At 43.0% G+C, this 19,731-nt stretch overlaps 1 protein-coding gene across 5 annotated transcripts in view; it reads right to left on the bottom strand.

Moving 5' to 3' along the window:
- NTRK2 (neurotrophic receptor tyrosine kinase 2) overlaps positions 1 to 19,731 on the bottom strand; it is a 328,863-nt gene that overhangs the window by 112,899 nt on the left and 196,233 nt on the right. The window contains exon 16 of one of the 5 annotated variants that reach the window (XM_073880680.1): positions 15,427 to 15,443. The exons of the other annotated variants lie outside the window; for them this stretch is intronic. Within the exon in view, the coding sequence (XP_073736781.1) occupies positions 15,442 to 15,443 (2 nt within the window). The 3' untranslated portion in view covers positions 15,427 to 15,441. Of the gene's footprint in view, positions 1 to 15,426; positions 15,444 to 19,731 lie in introns of those variants that run through there. 5 annotated transcript variants of the gene reach the window in all.

The raw sequence follows: 19,731 nt of genomic DNA, 5'->3' as shown, positions 1-19,731 counted from the left end.
TTTTTTTTTTTTTTTTTTTTTTTTGAATGATTTTTATTTATTTGAGAGAGTGAGAGAGCAGGAGCGGGGGCAGAGGGAGAGAGAGGGAGAAGCAGACTCCCCACTGAGCACGGAGCCCGATGTGGGGCTTGATCCCAGGACCCCAAGATCATGACCTGAGCCAAAGTTTGATGCTTAATCAACTGAACCACACAGGTGCCCCCAAAAACCTCTGCTTTCTTATGTGGCTCTGGGTGCCTGGCCACAGGCTCCAGAGACCCATCCCTCTCCTAGGATTTGATTATCTGGCGGCCAGGACAGGATGAAATGGAGAAGAGGAGAGCTGCTTGGGGAGAATCACTTCCAGGGAAAAGCAATTAAAAAAGCCTTTCATCGAAGATGGCTGCTGTGAACAAGACAGGTAATGGGTCAAAAGTGCCAGGAACTTCCAAACCTATTCACCTCTAAAATTGCATCCAGGCAGCATCCCCAGGTTCAGAGAAAATAGAAATCTCGGCATCAAAATAATTGCTTAAAAGTTGGGACTGGAAAGTTGCAAAGTATGTCTTTAAGATTTAAAAGATAGTAAAAAAAAAAAAAAAAAGAATACAAAGTCCAATGAGCCTCCTGTCCGTATTGTTTGTCTTATTGTCAATATGCTGCTGTCTCTCCACCCCTTACTTCCTTCTGTTTGTCCTGAGTTTGGAAAATTGTGAAGGTATTGTCCCAGCTTGCCCTGTTAGCTAAGGGTTATATTTTTTCCCATTATTGCTTGGATAAGTTTGAATCATAGATCTATATATTTTCCTGCAATTGTATTCCAGCCCAGCCAAGTTGCAAATGCCCTATCTTCTCTGATGCCTGTCCAATTTCCCTCTATCTATTAGGCTTTGCTGTAACTAAGTAGAGGGAAGGACTTATGAATTGTGTCCCCAGTCCTGTGTGGTTTTTTTGAAGGCATCATAGACAATATTAAAGGTGATTGATAGAATCTGTTGTTTTGAGGTGTATATGGCAATTTCTTCATTTGATGTCTGTCATCACTCATGTTTCTATATATTTGTAAATGAGACTTCACAGCAAGATTTTTGTAGACGAACTATTGCTTGGATGATAATTTTACATGACCACAGTATTTCCAGACTGTAAAACTCAATGCTTCTTGGTCTTGACTAGCCTTAAGCCAGGCACTGAAGTTCAGATAGGATATTTAAGTGGAGGTGGGGTGGTAGCAGGGGGAATCGTTCTGTTACTTGCCGAGTAGAATCTGACTGGTCCGTGTAATGAGATAGAACCGAAAGCTGAGTTGGCTGAAACTGCAATAAGCCCCCCAAATTGCTCAACTTTGCCTTGGCTCAGCAGCCAGTGACCCATTAACGTACGGAGCTAACTAAATAAAATCATCTGTTAGTGAAGATAAGCGTGATTGCTGCTGGTCTGGTTATACAAACTGTGTCCCATTAAATTAAGCATGTGAAATGCAAAACAACGAGAACCAGCTCACAGTTGGAATGCATTCAAGGCTTTGGAGCAGCGTATTTCTTAGATTAATGTGGGTGTGCAGTGCAGACTATTAAAACCCCTCCAAGCGTGGGGTCCGACATGCATGCAATTTCTGGGCACCTGTTAGATTTTTCGTTTATCCGAGTAACACCGAACGGCTCAGCCTTGGGAACATACTCGTTGCAGTCTGGTCTCCTGGATTTAACAGCCTAATGAGATCTCCTTGCACAACTTAGTTGGAGGGGCCTCCTGGGGCGCATTTCATCTGTGTTGCCCTCTCTTTGTTACTGAATGTACCGCATCCATCTCAGAAAGGAGGGTGACCTGTTTCTTGTTGTCAAAATTGCTCTGTGGGTTTGGAAAAGCCTCAAAGTTAATGTCAGCTCTGGCTCGCTGCTTCTCTTTCGACAACTAGAGGCAGAGTGGGCAGCATCTGTCTACTTGGCCAAGCATCCGCACCCTGCTCCAGAGATACACACCATTCTCCCTGTGGATCACACTGCGCGCTCTGTGGCAAATGATTTCCTCCTTTGTCTCATGGAACAAGCAGAATAAAATCAATAATACAGAGCCTGGCTGGTAGACACAGAGGCCAACCCGCTGATAAACACAGCCGCGCCCCGGATCCGCGGTGTCTGGAGGGGCACGCCATGCCTTTTGTCCCCTTCCAGCGCCAGCCCACACGTCCGCGGCCGCCTTGTCCACGAGCGGCTGCTGCAGGCTCTGATATCGGGACTGATATCAACATTGCTGAGCCATCAGGGATGACTCCCAGGGCAACAGTTCCTGCTTCTGTGAGGCAGCAAAAGGAGCAATACGCTTCCAAGGCTGAAGATTTTTAAAAAGTATCTGATTTTTAAAAAGCCCAGTTCTTAGACAGAATATATACTATAGGCTTCCATTCATGTGAAGCTCTAGAACAGACAAGATGAATCTGTGGTTTGTAAAAAAAACTAGAATAGTGACTGTGTCTGATGGAGTGTGGCTGGAGGGAATTAACTGGAAGGACACAGGAGAAAGCTTTATGGGGTGATAGTATGTTCTGGATCTTGATGGGGCTTTGTGTTACACGGGAGCATGCGTGTGTCAAAGGTCACGGAATAGGACATTTAAGGCTAGTATGTTTCATTGCCCGTAACTTTCATCTCAAAAGAAGAAAGAGAAAGAGAGGGAGAGAAGGAAAGGAGGAAGGAAGGAGGAGAAGAAGGAAGGGAAGGGGGAGGAAGGGAAAGAAGGAGGGAGGGAGAAAGAGAGAGAACGAGAGAAACCATAAATAAATATTGAACTCTAGCTTGTGCTCCTTGAAGTATTTAGGGTTGAAACGTCCTGTTGTCTACTCCGAAGTGCTTCTGAAAACCGATGGACTGTTAGGGTAAAGAGATCCTCACTGCAGATTCCAGATGTCTCTATGGTATTCACTGGACAATTCCTTTAACGTTTCTGTGTGTTTGAAACTTTAGCTAATACAATGGAGGGAATGGGTGAAGAAATTCCATTCCAGTTTTTAGAAGTCAGGTTTCCGAGTTGGCAGTGGTAGTTTGGCGGACGTACCAGATGGAGTGTGTCACCCAAACAGTTGAAGATGTGGGAGGCGGAGCTAATGCTAGCCACAGCGATTCCCGCACTCTGGGTGGATTCTACGTGCTTGGGGGTCCCCCCTTCTCTCTGGGCTCTATCAGACTGTAATATACAGCTCTGCTCGGGCAGCAGAGCTCAGATAACTTAAGCAAGAAATATGTCCTTTGGATAATTTGCAGACTTTGATCTGAAATAAGGGCAGATACATTTAGATATATAATTTGTTTTCTGGCTGCCACGCTATTTCAAAGTATCCTTGTTACTGCCTGTGGTGAAACACTCCTCTGCCATCAGAGAAATGAATCAGGTGGGGTTACTAAAACCATACCCTACAGCTCCCCTAATCTATATCCATCTTACTATCATATTGGCCCAAGTTCACCTCTTAAAAAAATACTTTCAGTGTGACACATGCAGGCAAAGAATCCTTTGTTTTTTCAAGCAGAACATATTGGCTGAGCCAAACAAGTTAAGTTACATCCCTGGACATCGTAACAAAACAGGGTCCTTTCTATATTTTTGTAGGTTCTAATTTATAACAATTTATTCAATTCTAGGGGCTAAAGGGTAAAAACATAGACATGAACAGCATTAAAGAGTGCTGCTATTGGTTTTGGAATTCAGCCATAGATGTGTACTAAGTGAGAAAAATAAATGAACCAATCATCTGGGCCGTCTCCTACTTTCCTCCCAAATCAGCCCTACTGGGTCCCAAGACTCAGCTGAGAAAAGAAGAAAAACCTGAAACTCACTTTCCCAAGCATCATGACCATGGTAGCATGCCCAGGTTAAGCAACAAAACCATGGGATGAATATTGCCATAACTTCCATAACAATTCATTTTACTTGACTATTTGGGTGGATATATTTTTATACTAAAATATAACAGATATATTCTGGAATAGTGTGCAAAATTCCCAAGTTGTAGTAGACTGATACTTCGGTGACATCCAATAAACCACATCTCCCTGTTTTCCTGTTCTTGTGCAAGTTCCTCCCTTTGAATCCAGGTGGGGCCTATGACCTGCTTTAACCAACAGAATGCAGGGAAAGTGAGACAGCACTGGTTCTAGACCCTAAGCCCCAAGAAGGCCTGGCAACTTTCACTGTTGTGCTTTTTATAATAAATTTGACTACCCCATGTCTTCCATGATAGGAGGAAGCACAGGTGTCCATACAGAGAAGTACATGTGGCCCTTGCCAGCAAAATTCCTGGCCAGCAATCACCAATTGCCTGCCTTGTGCAAGAGACCACTTTGGACCCTCCTAATGTCCAAGCCGACACCATATGAAGTAGAAAACGACCATTGACCCACAGAATTTTGAGAAATAATAAACTGTTCTTGTTTATTTATTTTTAAAGATTTTATTTATTTATTCATGAAAGACAGAGGGAAAGAGAGGGAGAGAGAGAGAGAGAGAAGCAGAGGGAGAAGCAGGCTCCCAAGGAGCAGGGAGCCCGATGCGGGACTCGATCCCAGGACCCCGGGATCATGACCTGAGCTGAAGGCAGACGCTTAACCATCTGAGCCACCCAGGCGCCCTGTTCTTGTTTTTAGTGCCAAAGTTAGGCGTAGTCTGTTATGCAGAACTAGATAACCAAACCACAATAAAATTTGTGACTTCAAAGAAATATTACAATTGAAGAAAGTATCTTAGAGTGACACCCTGAGACTTCTACCGGTCAGAGTACTTCGGTGAAAGTGATCAAGAAGCATTTCCTTAGAATATAACTCACAAGAAGATAATCCCCCAGATTCAGGTATATTTCCTAGTTGTTATATGATCAAGAAGAGCTTCATGTCCTAAACCTTTGTTAGACGATCAGAGATAAGCATTTTTAAATCATGCCTGTTCCTGCCAAGGTGATTGCTTACGGGATCATTTCAAGACACCTTATGGATGTAGAAAGCTCATTTATAACTGGCACTCTCTTCTAGACCCCTGAAGTATTTTTCTCCCAAATTCCTGCTCTGGTCACTAAGAGCCTCCCTCCAGGGGCGCCTGGGTGGCTCAGTCGGTTAAGCGGCTGCCTTCGGCTCAGGTCATGATCCCAGGGTCCTGGGATCGAGTCCCGCATCGGGCTCCTTGCTCAGCAGGGAGCCTGCTTCTCCCTCTCCTTCTGCCTGCCGCTCCCCCGCTTGTGCTCTCTCTCTCTCACTATCTCCCTCTCTCTGTGTCAAATAAATAAATAAAATGTTTAAAAAAAAAAAAAAAAGAGCCTCCCTCCATACGGCCAGCTGTAAACTGGTCCCAGAGGGTAAGAAAAGATCCATAAAGTCTGATCTACATCTGTTCTACTCAGGACAAAACATCTAAAGCTAAGAATAAGACATGGACCCTCACTCCAGCAGTTCATCAAATGGCCCCTTCATGGCATTTAACCCTGCAGGGTTAACATAATGCATAAGCCCCGGCCTGGCTCAGTACCTGTCCCATGAAAATGATGAGGGTCCTGGTCATTAGCACTGATCAGTCACACCCATGGACCTGCTGTGTCCCAGCACCAGAGCCTGAGTGACCGGGAACCTAATATGACCTGAGCTGAGAAGGAGAAGGAAAGGGACAGACAGGAAAACAGTAACAACATTTATTGACCGCAATAAGCTAGGCTTTGTGCTAAATGCATCAGATGCTTTCCAAATCACTGGAGATGCACAAGACCCAGAGCAGGTGGGCATTATTACCCTCATTTTATGGATACTGTGATGATGTCGGCAAAGAGCTTAGCACAGCAGCTGGCTCTTAATAAGTGCCCCAAAATAGCAGTCATTAGTATTTTTATAGTGTTGTTAATATCACTTCACAGAGTGGAAACTGAGGCCGACTGAGACTCTGTGACGTGCCAAGGTTACTCAGGAGCAACAGTGTGGCACCAGGATTAAGGCTCAGGTCTCTCTGGTGCCACTGTCTCCAGGCCGGTAACCGTGATGGTGTTATAAGGACAAGAGCGGTGTCGTTTCCCCCTGGTGATGGCTGAAAATGTTATACCCTTAGAATATGCCACCAGTGATACGTTAAAGTTGTATCCAATCTAACATACAAAAGCACTTTGGGATCGTGTTTAATGCGTCAAGGGTAATTTAGAATTACAGAAAGGGAGAAAAATTTTTTCAAAGAGCCATTTTAAAAAGTCACTGCTGTCACTAATAACAAATGGAGAAATTCTATCCATGAGGCAATTAGCCAACCGATAAAGGCTGAGCTTTTCAGGGATTTGAACCAAAGCAGATATTGTAACCTGTGATTTGTAATGATTATGGACCCACCGGTCTGCTGTGGGTTGAAGTGGGTCTAGTGTAGGTCAACTTCACAGTGTGTGGAACACTGTAAAGATGGGGTCTGATCCCTTTAGGATCTCCATGGGGTTGGTGGCCAGATGCTCCATGACATGAGGTGGAGGCAGAACCTGAGTTTGCATCTTGTCTCTGCCACTTTCTGCTAAGACCATGAGTCTTACTTAAATTCTCCCTGGCTCACTTTCCTCATCCATAAATAATTGCCTAAATGTGAACTCTAGCTGAGAGACTGGGCTGGAAACACTTTGGACACGGTACATCTCAAAACAAGTTTCCTCTCCTTTCTCTTCCCAGACTGGTTAAGTTCTGTCAATGTCCATCTCTAGCATCTGAAACCAAGAATAACAGTTTCTTCTGCTTTCTTTGTCCTGGCTGACTTTTATTTGCATTATTAACTACTTGGAAAGTAATAAGGCTGGATTTGTTTTGTTTTCTGTTCTATTCTGTGGTTTGTCAAGAAGTCACGTACCTTAAAAAAAAAAAAGGGTTTTGTCACTTCTTATAAAGAGTATTTCAATCTTAAGCAAATAGAACACAAAACAAGATTCAGTGTCCCGTCTGCCCCCCATTTACATCAAGGAAATAGTGTGCAACCTTAAATTACACAAATAGTCTTTTCCTTGAGGAAAAAAAAATGTGGACCCAGCCCTTCTGTAGTTCCCCAAGTTAGATTTTTCTACTGGCATCCAAGGCAGAAAGCTGGAATCTATATAACAAAGCCAATTTGAGATGGATGCTGCCATCTTATTATAGATGGTCACCCAATACCCCTAGAGGCAGTAACTGGTGACAGCCAGAAAGATAAACATTGTCTTGGACCACATTCTGGATGCGAGCATCAATGTGTTTGGTCTTCTGTGTGAAGAACACTAAGTACAGCTTATGGTCAAGCTCCAGAGAGGCTGCCATTTTTGTTTTTGGGTATCAATTTATATTCCTCTTGAACCTTGCATCATCTGGCTCCAAGGCCTCTACTAGCTGTCATAAATGATGCCAGGGTATTATTTTTTAGTTCCTTTGACAGCAGGAAAATATCCCTTCCAGGGGGGCGCTGAATTTCTCGCTAGTCACTTGAAGACGAATGTCTCCAGGCCCTTCACACAAGCAGGCCAGATTCACACAACCAGGAAAAGATGCAGGGTAATGGGAAATAACCTTAAGTCAATCCTTAAAAATTCACTGGGTCTTGAAAGCTGACCTAGGGAAAGTCCCCGGCTCAACAGGTGAGATGAAAATGAACAATACACTCACACTGGTTTCAGAATACCAGTTTGGGCCTTTACAAGAACCCATTCCATTTCTTGAACTACATCAATTCTCCTAAAATAAAATACATGAAGAAGTACCACAAGTCATTGATCTTTCTGTCTCTCTTTCTCTCTCTTTTTTTTTTTTTTTTTGGTTGAACCACATACCTTCCGCCCAAGCAAAACTTATTCTCGGGAACAGAGCCCAAGCCCACGCGGATCTTTATCTTTTGTTCCAACCCCACACTTGTTTTACCCTCAGCTAGTTTAGGCAGAAACTGATAGCTAATGCTTTTCATTAAGCCAGTCAAGAAAAATTGCTTACCAGGTTTTACTCCTTCATCAGCCTGACTAATTACACCCATTCACTGTTCCTTTCATACAGAGACTTCAAATTCCAACTCTCAAAGACGCACACCACCCAAGAGACATCTGCTTCCTGGCTCACTCTGTCTCTGTTTTATATTACCCAGTGAAAACTATTCAGTGGCCCAGAAAATACCAACTAAGCAAAATCTAGAAGTAAGAAGTGCTTTCAAGCTGATGAAGGGTCAGGTCAAGGAAAAGGTGTTGAGATAAAGGTAATGGGAGATAGTGGGCAAAAAGATAGGAAAGAATCTTCTCACTCAACATGTTCAGGGAAAGGCATTTGGCAACCAGACTCCAGGGACAAGTCCTATAGACCTCTGCACAGTGGGACAAGTGGAATGTGGGCAAAGCTGGTCTGAAACAGCACAAAGAGCACAAGGTCCGTTGCACATCTAAATTGTGTTTTTAACATAAAACTCTAGGGTCTCTGAAATCGTGACTGTGCAACTGCGATTGCCCGGTCGAGGCACCGAGCTGGAGGGGAAGCTCGAGGTTTGAGTGATAACAACCAGGCTGGACTTGAACACCAAGCCTAGGAGATGCTTGGGTAGCAGTCACACTCCTCCAAACCAGCAAATGTTGGGCTTTAAGCAGGTTAGGGGACCAATGGCTCTGTACGTTTGGGAAGAACTTCCCATGGATCCACGGTTCAAATTGAAATTTCTCCTTTGAAGGAAGATATGGGAACACATGCCCACCTCACAAAGTGTTAAAATCTTAACTTTCTCACTGTGGGAATTTCTTTGCATGGACTTGCTTTAGCCAAGTCCACAGGGACTCTTCCTAGCAGTCACATCTATCTACAGAAGCACACAGTGTGGACCTACAGAGCTAAAATCCCATTTCCCATCTATAATGTGTTCTAAGTTCTTTGAAGATCTCATTTTCTGGCTAATTAAACTATTGGTGCAGGGGCACCTGGGTGGCTCAGCTGGTTAAGCGTCTGCCTTCGGCTCAGGTCATGATCCCTGGGTCCTGGAATCGAGCTCCCTGCTCAGGAGAGAGCCTAATTCTCCCTCTCCCTCTGCAGCTCCCCCTGCTTGTGCTCTCTCTCCCTCTCTCTCTCAAATAAATAAATAAAATCTTAAAAAAAATAAACTGTTGGTGGAAACTTCACAGTAAAAAAAGCATAGCATCTTCAAGATTGCTGTCAGAAAACCACTCTGAATGCTTGGTTTAAATAAGACTCATAAGAAATAGGTCCTCCTAACACCTTTTCTTTTGAAGTTGTCCAAACTTATTTCAGTTTTGGGCTTTCACATGTGCTTCTCATAATGCTTTTCAGGATTATGAAAAGCAAAAAAAAAAAGGATAACTTTATTCTACTACAAGTTTATTTCACGTACTCGGCTTGTTACCGCACAAAGAGCATGAGGTCCGTTGCACATCTAAATTGTGTTTTTAACATAAAGCTCTAGGGTCTCTGAAATCATGAATGTGCAATCACCATCTTTCAAAAAAACTGTTTAATAACTGGAGATCGTGTTTCAGGTTCTCGACCCCACTACTCAGAACTCGATTCCCTTTCAATGATTTGTCACTCGAGCCTCATTTTCAAGGGACCATTGGAACATCAGCTTCTGGTCTCTTAGGTTTCCAATTAGTGAAGCCATCTATAAATGCTAACTATTTTTTTGATAAATGACGCTATATTAGATCACAGATTTTGAAGATGAGTAACCTGCAGGGGCCTCAGTCATCTCTACCCCAGAGCTACAAAATTCTAGTTCATCCAGGAGGCACATCTCAGGCTGGTAAAGGCACTGCTCCTTTCTCCTGCCCTCGGCTAAGTAGGAAGCAAGAAGACAGGTTTTTCCCATCCATTACCTCGACCACATGTAGTACATAATTTACACATTGTATGTTTAGCTTAGTGGCTTTATCTTTTTCTTTTTAATTAATTTATTTATTTGAGAGAGAGAGAGAGAGAGAGAGCGCACACAAGCCCTCACGCAAGTGGGGGGAGGGGCAGAGGGAGAGAGAGAATCCTGAAGCAGACACCCCACTGAGCATGGAGCCCAATGATGGTGATGATGATGATGATGATGATCGATCCCAGGACCCCAAGATCACAACCTGAGCTGAAACCAAGAGCCAGTCATTTAACTGACTGAGCCACCCAGGCACCCTGTGGCTTTATCTTTTATGCTTAGCATTTTGAGAAGACACCTCAGTTCTGAAAAATACAAATAATAGTGCAGTTGCAAAATATCCTATTTGCACCGAAATATATTAAATAAAGGAAATATTTTAAATCACCCTTACTGGCACTATACACAGTATAATTAGTGTTAAGCGTCTGTGATAAATTGTGCCTAACAAATTGTTCAAGCATCATAAGCATTATGAGAAGACCACAGTTTCATTAAAACACTGAAAATTGTATTTTTCCCAGTGGTTGTACTGCAAGATAATGAACCCCCTACGAGTGGCGGCAGAGATGCAAATTCAATTTTGCACAAGATGCACAAATATGGTGATATATTCTGCCAATGGAGACACAGCCTCCGTCTAGACAAAATGAAAAACTTTCCTCATGTTCCGTAAATGTGTATAATTAAGAAGATATGAAGAACAGCTAATCATCAATATTGTATCCACGTCTGTATCTGCAATCTTATTGTTTTTGTTTTTGTTTTTTTTTAAAGAAAGTCTAGCTGAGAGTTGAACCTTGTTCTCCCAGGCTTCAAATTTCAGTTTTCAAAGGGACTATTGATATTGGAGAAATTAGAAAGCACCCTAATCTGGCCCCAGAATTTATTAACTCTTCCTTAAAATTTTGCTTTCAACCGAGTGGCATGCCAGGGTTTTAATTTACAAGAGCAGCTTCTATTATACAAATAAGCAGACACTGTCTGGGGGACAAAATTGAAGCAGCTCCAATAGTTTTATTAATTTATTTGATTTACTTCTGGTTTCTCTTACCCAATCTTATTTATGTCAAAGTAAGTTGGAGCAGAATTCATTACGTAGCAAAATGCAATTTGACCACTTTTTATTGGGACACGATGATTCAATCATTTCTCTCCTTAAATCCTATTATCTCTTCTTACGTTATTTTGCACAGATTAAATCACATAAGATGAAATTCCAAAAGAAACTTAAGAATTTGTGGGAGGGATGAAATCAGATCCCAATCATTCCTTATGCTACAAATACTAAGTTACACAGCAATCAACATTTTTACCATTTTGCGTTATGATAGTATATTTTCTCTGAAGAAAATAAGTGAGTTGGTGAACTTGACTTTCTTCTTTTTAATAATAAAATCTTTTATTTATTTATTTATTTTATTATTATGTTATGTTAATCACCATATATTACATCATTAGTTTTTGATGTAGTGTTCCATGATTCATTGTTTGCGTATAACACCCAGTGCTCCATGCAGAACTTGACTTTCTCAAGTAAACTTTAAGTTTCTTATCATTTAAATATAGAATTATCAAAGTGCTGAGCCTAATCTGACCCAGTTTGTGCATATCTGCATTTTGTTATGCATTGTGTGGATTACAAAATTTCCCAAGTGACTATAGGATCTTTTCCTCTTCAACTAGTAAAGTTTAGGAATTTTTGGATTTTAGTAATTTTATGATGTGTTTGTGAAATAATAAAGGAGAAATTCCTCTCATCTGCTATTCATTTATCTGTTTCATTGTGTCTAGTACATTGTTAGTACATCGGGAACCCCCAACTCATAAATGGATCTAGTTACCAGTCCATTTCCATATTGAATGTTTAGAAATAGGAGTCATTTTATCATGAAGACACTGCTGTTATGCTTAGAATAACAAGACTATTCCTTAAATGCCGTTTGAGCCCCTGTGCTACTATGGCCCCCAAATCCCACTTCCGATGTCCTAACCCATCATGAGTGAAATATCTCCGTATTCAGAAAGACCTTGTAAAAGCTTTTGCAGGCCAGAGAGGGTAGCCGAATGTCAGCAAGGAGGGAGCGCCAGGAAAAACTCACCAGCAACAAAAGTACAAGCCTATCCCTACAGTGCTTGTCTCCACATCTCACTGAGTTTCATGGTCCTTCCGGAAGAGGAACTTCCACCATGAGTCTGGCCCGGAGCAACCATCCTAAACTCTGACACGCATCAGAATCAGCTGGGGGCTTAACAATGCAGATTCTCTAGCCTCACTTCTAGTGACTCAGTTTTGATAGATATTGGTTGTGAGGATTTGATTCTTAGAATCTCCAGTTATCCCCCCGCCCCGTCTCTCTTTCTCTCTCTCTCACACACACACACGCACGCACGCACACGCACACACACACACTCACACAGAACAAAAGGTACCACAGAGTGAGGACAAGTCCAAAAGCTTCTGCTTGCTGATGACTGCCAACAGCTGGCTGGCTAGCTGGATGGTGCAGGGTCAAGGGTAAATAGGTACAGACCTCCTCTAACAGTGTTGTTCCGCAGCTTTGCTGGGTCTTTGAGAAGGAAGAGGCTGGGCAAAGCTCAAACAGAAGGCCACCGGGAGGCTCTACCATCACCTCCCAAAGCCATTCGGCTATTATCGGGTAGCTCTCCATCAAAGATGAAGCCTTGAGACCCTGGTCTTCCCCACTTGAGATCACTTTCTACTGAGTCATCACAGGCTGTTTAGAATGCAAAAAGTACTTTTGATAAAATAAGAGGGAATTTCAGGATGTAAACTATGGGCAAAATGAGAAAGTTGTAGATATACCATCTCATTAGTTAAACTAGCTAAATCCCCAATGTAAACTGCCTCGAATCCTCTGTGGGCCCATGTGTACATGTTGGGGAAGCATGAGAGAGGACTGGCTGTCTGGCTAGGCAGAGGCAGAGAGACGGACACTAGGTCGGCATGTGCATAAGGAAACAGTCTCTGGACTCGGGCTATCTCGGTTCAAACCCTAGCTCTTCTGCCCGGTAGCTGCATGTCTTTGGGCAAGTTGCTTAATTTTTCTGTGCCTTATTTTTTTCCACTGTGAGATTAAAGTAATAATAATACCTCCTGCATAGACAACTGTGTAAATTAAATGAGATAAATGTATGTAGAGCACATTGCACGGTGGCTGGCATGTATTAATCACACGATAGTCACTCGAAACTTACATGTTAGTCCCAGGAAGAAGCCATCTGACATACCTAGAGGGTTGACCCTGAAAACTCCCTTCCCCTTCCCTAGAACCTTCTGAGTTTCTTAAAAAAAAAAAAAAAAGATTTATTTATTTACTTGAGAGAGAGAGCAGGCAAGTGCACACAAGAAGGGGGTGGGGCAGAGGGGAGAAAGAAAGAATCCCAAGTAGACTCCCCAACTGAGAGTGGGTCCCCATGTGGGGCTCAATCTCAGGACCCTGAGCTCACGAACTGAGCCAATATCAAGGGTCGGATGCTTAACTGACTGAGCCACCCAAGCACCCCATGGGTTTCTTTTAGACAAAGGGCACCCCAATCATCTTTCTAAGCAGCCCTTTCTTGGTCCTTGAACTTCAAATCTTCCCAGTGGCCATTGCCTTAGTCCCTGAGGGTCAGTCTATTCTCATTTTTCCAGAATTTCTTTTCTTTCAGGCTTCATATCCCTTCTCTTTTTGGTCTCCTTCTGGAAGCCTCTACGTGCCTCCCTTGTGGCCAGTTCTCCTCCATAAAGAACTTGAACTTGAGGTCTCCTGAGAAATTATTATCTCATAATACAAAACATAAAGCATTATCATGCCTGGAACCCATTTTACAAAACCACACAGGAGAATTCTCAAAATGTAAACCACTTGGGAAGTGGAAGAGAAGAACAGGAAGAAAGCTTTCAACCCAACAGTGAATGGACATGGCCACAGGGGTAGATAACATGCCATTCAAATGGGAAGGCTACCTAACTTCTGCTCCTAACAGAATCAGAGGAATGTTTCGCTTCTTAGCCATGCCTGACATTCAGTGAAGCAGAGATGTATTTTGCCCTCAAAGCTACAGTCAGATTACAAATACAGTAGATACAATTATCCCTTCATCTGTTCATTCAGTTCTTCATCAGGTTTATTATGCACCTACCATGTCCTGGGCACTGTTCTAGAAGCCAGAGATGCCAAAGCACTTGTTTATCCATTGAACAGTCCATGATTAGAAACCTAGAAAATTGTCAGTAAGTATTTCCATCTGCAGTTTCCAATATCATTCAGCGACCTACTGCCACTGGATTCCCAAGTAAGACATGACTTCCTGATTACACACATTCATCATCCGCCAGAGATGTATGATTATATACGGTGAGCCTAATCTGAACTTTTCTCCCCATCCTCTCTACCCCGCGCCATCCTGGAGTTTCACTGTTAAATGTCCCAGATAGGCTTGTTAGTCAGAGATTTGTTTTATTTCATTTCATTGGGCAAATTTTCCATATTGGCAAATGTACCTAGGCACATGCAAAAGTGCACACAACCCCCATCCTAGGGGAAGCAAGAGATCCATTGAATTCTCTTTGGAAATATTTCAACCCCTTTCTTCTGAAATCTCATTCCAGGTAGTCTCTCCAAGACGCTCTCGGGCTACCTCTCCACAAACACCAAAGGGCTGCCCAAGCTCAGCATCTTGTGCTGATAGAGGCAAGGGGGGACTCAGGGGGCCTGGAGTTCTCCAATAAACCATATTTTGATTGTATCATTATTTGTCACAATGGACTTCAAACTGCAGTTGAACAATTCATACTTGGGTCTTCTCTAAGTTATCAAGATAATTAAGAGAGTAAACACTGGGTCAGAAAAGAACGTGTGCACTTTAGCTAACATCACCGTTCTAACTCATCTGCGCTCATCAAGCCCAGTGAAGACTTCTGATGTTTTGGGGGAACACGTGTTACTCTACTTACTAAAAACAAATATGAGGTACTGGTCACATATATGAATATGTGTAAGCATGTGCGCCTGTAACAAAGCAGGTGTTTAAAAATATCAGCTCCTTGATGTCCCCTGACCTTATGAAGCTCCTGATTGTGTTCTTCCCATGGAAGAAATGCCACTTATGAGTGCTGACTCGTGTTTTCACAGAGATCCCCCTCCAGAAGCTAAATATCTCTGAGAATTTTGACCCCTTTTAACTAGGCAGTTTGCATGGAAAAAAAAGAATGAGTAATAGAGTGTGAGCTGGAAAAGTGATTTGTCTGTCCTATGAGATACTCACACAGGGCTGGCATCGAAACTGGTTGCCTGTAGAATGGCTGGGGAGAAGGCATTATTAGCCTCTGTGTCCCCTCGGCCTCCCTAGAACAAGGTGACCAGGCGGGAACTGTGGGTGCCCCAACCCTCACAGCACTGCCTACAGAAACTCAGTAAATGTGTGCACCTCCATTTGCTCCTAAAACACTTGGCACTCTTTGAACTCTGGCCTCTGAAACACAGACATCAAGTTCACCTAGGAAACATATGTGCTAATCTCAGAAGAGTGAAGGCATTCCAGAAAGAGTCAGAGGTGTATATAGTACTGGATGCTTTTCCTAGGAGTTTCTGAAATGAAAGAAAAAAAGGCAAACGTTTCAGAATCGGTGTGGGGAAGGGGAAAAGGTGGGATTTTATGTGATTTAAATTAAAGAATAAGGGCCAATTATTCATGATTATCTTTTCTCTATTGAGAAAAACTCATGAGTGACCCAGGGGGCCCTGGGTCGACCCTTACATCAGAAACTGGGCCTGGGATCAGCGGCTACTGACTCTTTTTTACACCAACAGTAAGTTCACTACCTGCCATATGGCATTCCCTGGTCTTTATGTTTGAAGGTTAATACACTCAGCCTACCTTGATAAACCCACATGAAAGGTGCAATGCCAACACTAGAATTCCTCTTCTAGAGTTAGAAAATTGCTAGACATTATTTTTGGAAAAGGTCAGCAGCAGCATTAGGCTAGACAAAAGAACCCCAGACTTCAGGGAGGCCGATCGGGGCCTGAATATAAACTCTCCCATGTGTTCGGGGTGTAATTCGGGTTTGTTAATTCTCCTCCTAACCTCTCTGGGCCCTGGTTTGCTCACCTGTAAAACAGAGTAATAACATCTGTCCGGCAGCATTGACAAGGATTCACATTTTTTTCAATGTGCAAATGCCAACTCATAGGACCTGGCACATAAAAGGTATTAGATACTGCTTGTTTAATGATAATAAAAATGCAGACTTTACGAAAGGGGCTCATGACATTAAAGAACACACGGGAGAGTTTATATTCAGGGCCCGATCGGCCTCCCTGAAGTGAAAATGAAGTATTTTAAATCTCAAATATTATATCTTTAATTCAGCAAATGTAATGCTGAAACTCCAAATCTGGAAAAATAAAACAATATCTAATACATTTTTTAAAAAAGAATTTCAATTGTATATTAGATTTCTATCTAATTTTCTTCCCTAGATTATTTCTCAAAGTTACCAAGAAGGTTCTCTGACCCTCTTATCTTTTCTACCTTTTTAAAAGAATCTCTTTCTCTCTCTCTCTCTTTTTTTTTTTTGGCAGCCTTGCTCATTTCCTCACTCTGGAGAGTCACGCACAAAACAAAAAAACAAGCAGTGAGAAGATGAGAGTGTACATCTCTGCAGATATTAATGCTGGTGGTGCTGAGCTGACGCAAAAGGGCATCAGAGAAATATTTCTCCGGGGTCAAATGGGGTGGAGGTGAGGAAGGTCAATCAGGCCAGGAATACAGGAAGGGAGAAAAGACTGGACGCTTATCAGCCCAGCCATTCATGTATACAAAACTGAGCTTTGCAATGGTGAGGTTCACACAAGATCCAGGCCAGAAAGGAGCCTGTGCCCAGGGACTGGCTTAGCATGGAGAGGAGAGAGATTCTCGCCTTGTGCACAAAATTTAAGGGAACACCCCAAATTCAGTGATTGAGATGCATAGTATTTTAATGTAGTACTGTTCAAAATAAAAATTAATGCAAACAGCTATAATGAAATAGCAAAATTTTAAAGAAAGACAGATCTGACGCTGAACTTGCAGCACTCAACTCACTTAATCCCAGCCCTCTCTGATCCATCTTTCTTTAAAGTTTGATATTTTCTTGCAGATCTTTTTCGCATTATTTTTCTGTCCTTTATTTTTATTTTATTTTTCTCTTTAAGTAGGTTCCATGCCCAGCATGGAGCCCAATGCGGGGCTCGAACTCATGACCCTGAGATCAATACCTGAGCTGAGTTGAAGAGTTGGACGTTTACCGGACCGAGCCACCCAGGTGCCCCGATTTTTTGTCCTTTATTTTGGCATTTATTATTTATTTATTATTTATTATTATTTATTATTTATCTTGATTTCTGTGATTGTTGGTACCCCTTTAAATTCAGTGCCCTAAGTGAGGCTCTCACCTGCCTTACCCTAGTCCTGGCTCTGCCTGGGTGCAAAGGGAACTGCATGAAAGCAGAGTCTGCTTGGGAGCTCACTGGGAAGCAGTGGGGACAACTTCTAGGTAGCCATTCGTGGTGCTTTTCAGAATCCCAACACTCAGTTATCTTCTCAAGTCCATGTAAGAATAATTATTGGCAGGTGACAAAAGCAGGCAATGGAAACATGGATCTCACACTTGTCTTTATTGGTAAATGTGTTTGGCTCTGAATTATCAACTACATCACAAATTCCAATACAACAGATCTCACTTCCATGTACAGGGCTACATAATAGAGAATTCCAAGCTCCACTGCTCACTCATCCATTGACAAGCCCTGGAGTCTCTGAGCAGCCCAAAAGAATGCAAGTCATGTTTTAGGTCTGCTCTCTTGCATCCGAGGAGAGAGGGAAATAAAGTGGAGCAACGCGTATCAGTCCACAGAGACCCCTCCGAACCCATCCCCACAGACGGTGGTGCAGCATCAAAGGGCTGAAGGGCTGAGACTGGCTGCCAGAGGCTCACTGCCCATGGTGGGGAAGCAGGGAGACCTCCAAGAGGGGATGGGTGCAACACCCAGACCTGGCATGGAACCAGCATCCATCTCACCCAAGTTCCTTCTTTCAAAAGTGGGCAGAGGGTGTGGGCTCCACAAATTCACCCCCCACCCATCAACCTCTCCCAGAGCTCTGCCCACACAGAGAAGCTCTGCGTTCAGTAACACAGATCTCTTCAAGAGAACAAAAGATGGCATTGAGATGTTAACACCAAGGACCGTACCCACGTGTCAGCTATTAGACCCAAATCTGGCTAGGATCTACTTCAACTGTAACTTGGGATGCAATGTGTAGGAAAGGGCAGAGAGTACATGAAGCCCAGAAGAGAAGCACGATTCAGGAAGTGAGGGGCAATATTACTCCCTTTGCTACTTGGCCATCCTCTCCCTCCCCAAGCTCAAGAGTTCAGGAATCTAAGGCAGAGCGACCCATCGCCAATATCTTACAAATGAAATGAGTGTTCTCCTCTTCCGAAACCAATGTTGATAAAAGTCTAGACAGGGCTCAAGGAAAACTAAAACCTTATATGTAAAGGCAAAACAAAAGCTCTCAGGAGGAAGAGAAACACCCTTAGAAAGAAACAAACGGCCCTCTCTCAGTAAGGCTCCAGCAGGGAGACAGATGTGGATCTGCTTCCGTGGGTATCAGCAAATGGCGCTGATGGAAGTTGGAACTGGGGAGAAGTGTAATCATTAGCATCATGGTTCCTGAACACCAAGAAGAAGAAGAAGAGTGGCAGCTTGAGAGGGGCAGAGGGATGGATATTTATGGTTCAGAAGGAGTAAATAAACCAGGAGAGAGACAGTATGAGACCAGTTAGTGCTCAACTAATAGAAAGTAAGAATCTGAGTCCTGTCTCTCCAGGACAACAAGTTAATTTCTCTCTGTTCTTTTAGCAGCAGACAGAAGGCCAACTTCTGCTACTCTGAAAGTGAACTGTGGTCAGGAGCAGGGGTGGGAATGAATACCAGGTGTGAGGGTAGAAATGGACGTGGACATCCACCCTTCCTGCAGGAAGACAACTCAGGTGGCTGCTCCATGATTCTGTCTCTGCTTGCTTGACCAGCAGACATATCACGTAATCTCCTCTAGTAAAGGCATTCTCTAACAAGGAGACTAACTCGTTTGATATCATTAGGGTAGCATAGGATTTTTCCTGTCCCCTCTATATCAACCACTTTATTGGAACATTAGGACTATGGGACTCAGTCTACGTGTCATCATTACCTAATAATAATCTTGGTTTCTGCTTTAACACACCCAGGAAGACAACGGCATGGTTAAATAAATGTGCTAAGTAATAACAACAGGATAGAGAATGTTGATGTCTACCCATATTCATAGCATGTACGGTAACTGATAAGAATAATTTAGACACTAGACATTAGCATTAGATTTTTGTTTTCTTCCTACAATTCTCCTCTCCCTACCACCCCTGCTTCGGCTCAAGCTCACACCAATCTAATCTCTTACAAATTACAGGAATATATCTCTTCTGAACTCATTTTTAGAATCTCTCAACGTTAATACCAACACTGACATACTCCCTATCTCACACTATTGAGAGAGGTCCCCTTGCCAGAAACCCAGTATAGGCCTTGATGCCTGAGGCACCAAAAGAGGAAGCCTTTCAGGATAAAAAGTCTGGAGAGCATTGGGCAGCTAACTCCATCAAGTTTAGGTATGGCTGAATGACTAAGGGGACATTCCAACTTATCAGAAGCCCTTGCACAGCATGGGGGATCCTGGGTGGAAGAAAGGCAGTTCCTAAATAACGAGAAACATACTAGAGATAAGCAGCCTGGCCCTTAAGATTCAGCGCACTTGGGTCCCTGAGAAGAGCTAGGCGGCCAGGGCTGGCAACTA

Source organism: Callorhinus ursinus, unplaced genomic scaffold, assembly GCF_003265705.2.
Source record: "Callorhinus ursinus isolate GAN/ISIS: 27379988/994484 unplaced genomic scaffold, GSC_fseal_2.0 scaffold39, whole genome shotgun sequence".
NCBI classification, from domain to species: domain Eukaryota; kingdom Metazoa; phylum Chordata; class Mammalia; order Carnivora; family Otariidae; genus Callorhinus; species Callorhinus ursinus.
Note: the sequence above shows the minus strand (reverse complement) of the source record. Positions and strands in the feature narration are given on the sequence as shown.